The sequence below is a fragment of the Hipposideros armiger genome, unplaced genomic scaffold (assembly GCF_001890085.2).
Source record: "Hipposideros armiger isolate ML-2016 unplaced genomic scaffold, ASM189008v1 scaffold_458, whole genome shotgun sequence".
NCBI classification, from domain to species: domain Eukaryota; kingdom Metazoa; phylum Chordata; class Mammalia; order Chiroptera; family Hipposideridae; genus Hipposideros; species Hipposideros armiger.
The window spans coordinates 1,226,837-1,229,747 of NW_017731808.1; the positions used below are offsets into that span (position 1 = coordinate 1,226,837).

Here is a 2,911-nt window from a genome sequence, read left to right on the forward strand (position 1 = left end):
CCCTCATATGTGGGATCCGAACCGGGGCCCTCTGGCGTCCCAAGCCAGTTCTTAACCATTGCGCCACTCGGCCGGCCCGGATGTGGTTTTTAAAAGTGCATCTCCAATTGTCAGTCTTGCTGGAGGTTTGGCTCCCAGCTGTGAAGTGTATTGTTTCAGGAAATGTTCTGATTTGACAGAAAGGGAGTCACTGTGTTGTCTCTCCATCTCTGTAGGTCAGAGGTGAGAGGGTGGCCATGAAATCTAACCAGGTGAGACCCCGGCCCGTGACTGTCACCTCCAGGCTTTAAATGCTTTGTAAAAGGGAAGAAACTGGTTTACATGGTGTATTCTAGCTCAAAAGTACTATTTATGCCAAGTGGAATTCTAGTCTCTAGAGAGATGAGTAAATAAATAATGATCCAGCAAATGTTGAAAATAAGAAATATATTTGGGTTAAATGTTTAGGGTTCACATTTCGTTGCTTTCTACAGATGTCCTTAATAACATAGATGTTTGGCCTACATGCGTTGCTGGATCCACTCTAAAAGAAATTCTCAGCATAAGTGATTTTTGCCCTTTTTACAATTAGATCCTCTTACCTTCACTGAGACCTAAGATGACTGCGCCATTTTTGAACTGAAATCTGTGACTTACAGCACCGTACCGTCTAAGCACGTGACCTAACGCAGTGCATGCTGGTCAGGGAGGCGGGCCGGCTGTCCATCACACGGCCCCGGCCAGGTCTGGCTCTGCACAGGGAAGGTCCCAGCAAGGTCTCGTCCTGCTCTACCCTAGTTAGTCTATAGAGGACTAGTTAGTGTCGTTAACTGAACAGGTAGTAGGTATTTTATACACAAATAGTATTTGGGAGGCATTATCTTGCACAGAGGTGTCTGTTTTTTCTTTCATGATTTAAAGGAACCTGAGACTTCAGCCCATTAAAGCCAATAATGGCTTTAGCACAAATCAGGAGTTTTCTTATCCCAGAGGGTTTTAAAGGAACATTTTAATGATATGAAGGCTTTCATTGCTTAGACGTTTTTAGAAAATGGCTGGTAGATAAAATCAGGCATATTTTAAAAACATTTTGTTATATGTTAACTCAGTTTTTTCTGATATGATCTCAACACAGCATCTGTGTCAGAAGCTGTGAAGCCCTAACGGTTTATGCTCTGGGCGTGTTAGTGTAGCCCTGAGTTTGCAAACTAGAGGGTTGTGCCAGAGCGCAGCCCCGGGTTGGAGGAAGCGCTCGACTGAATCGAGCCAGAGAAGCCATGGCTGGAGGCACCTGGTGGCTCTGATAAGAGCGGTGCAGAGATGGGGGATAAAGACAGAGGCTGGCTGTCAGGTGTCAGAAGGAGATACTGTGGGAGCTTATCTTTGTTGCTTGGGGTGAGGAAGACCTTTGAAGACCCCATATGCAAAGATGACAGGACAAAACTGTGGTGGGTTTGGCCATATCCAGAGGGGCAGGTTCCTGTTCAGTGAAGGACGCCATGGACTATAAATGGGCGACACCCTGAGAAGTCTTTTTCTCTCTTTTTTACCATCTAAAGCTGACAGGCAGTTCATACGTAGGATCAAGGGAGGATTCCTGCACCTTAAGAAAAAGACTGGGTATCAAGAGAAAAATGACAAGATATAAGGAAAACCCAAAAGGCCAACAAGCACACGAAGAAGTGCTGGGCCCCCCGTCATCACAGACATGTACAGTAAAACCACTCTATCAGGCAAAAGTTGGGAAGGGGCATCGTGTATTTGTGGAAGCGGGAACCTGCCTATGGCTGGTGACTGTGTCACTGGGACAGCCACCGTGGAGTCCTAGCTGATGGCACATAAGGAAAGTGACTGCTCTGTACTCTGGTCCTACGGCCTCGGCCAGAGCATCAGGGTCACTCACAAGGGGGCCCCGCAGAGAAGATCGGGGCAGCACGTCTCTTGACAGTGAGTTGGTTTTCCTTTGATCTGTGTCTCATAATTTGTGATTCAGTGCTGGATTTTTTTTTTTTCTGGTGGAACAGTAGAGACCAAAGTAGATAGATAGTCCACATGCCCAGAAATGAGCACATTTCCCCAGANAAACTCACTGCCGGATGTTTCCGTGAAGGCGCGTCCTGCCTGGCTCGCTGCCCGAGCACTTTGGCGGCGCCGTGTGTGGCGTTCGGTCTGAGGGCAGCGGAAGTCCATTTGACTTTATCACGGTGCGAGCTGTGTGTCCAGGGCAGTGTGGTGACTGTGACTTTGCCATCTAAGAAGTAGCTCACGACCCGGAACTCCTGCCGCAGACCACACTCTGTGGTCAAGATGGAGCCAGCGACCGCGTGCGCTAAGGCAGGGCCCACTCAGGGACACAGTGAGGCCGCATGGGGCCTGGCTGTGCTGCATCCACCTGTCTCTCCTGAGAGACAGTAACGTCACAGTCACGCCTGACGGTATCATCACCGTATGATGAATATCACCTTCACAAACGGGGACAAAATCAGTCCCAGTGGAGAAGGGGTGACACGAAGGAGGCGGTCTTTATTCCAGTGGGGTTGTAGCCAGCTCACCCTGTTTGTGGACATGTAGCCAGTGTGCTTGTGACCGCCGCCGGTGTCTGCTGTACACTAGTCTGAGCTGCTCCGATCGCTCATTCGCTGGAATCCCAGCCGCCCCCGCACGAGGCCGTCACAGGTCGTTGTGATGACGGTTGTTCCTTTGTTGGCCCCGATGTACAGGTTCATCAATGCTAGAAGGCGGATTCTTCAGCCCATGTTGGATTCAAGTTGTTCCGAAACTCCAAAAACAAAGAAGAAAACTGCTCAGAACAGGCCGGTTCAGAGGTTTTGGCCCGACTCCATCGCGTCAGGAGCTGCACAGCCACCATCTGGTGACCTCACCATGTCGGAAGGTACAGGCTGGGGCCAGGGTGCGCGGTGACACCGCAGGG

General features: G+C 49.8%; 1 protein-coding gene across 1 annotated transcript in view; it reads left to right on the top strand.

The window, feature by feature from the left end:
* Positions 1-2,312, top strand: part of PKNOX1 (PBX/knotted 1 homeobox 1) — a 51,972-nt gene extending 49,660 nt beyond the window's left edge. The window contains exon 10 of the mRNA XM_019666005.1: positions 2,268-2,312. Within this exon, the coding sequence (XP_019521550.1) occupies positions 2,268-2,312 (45 nt within the window). The remainder of the gene's footprint in view (positions 1-2,267) is intronic.
* Positions 2,313-2,911: the final 599 nt, after the last annotated feature.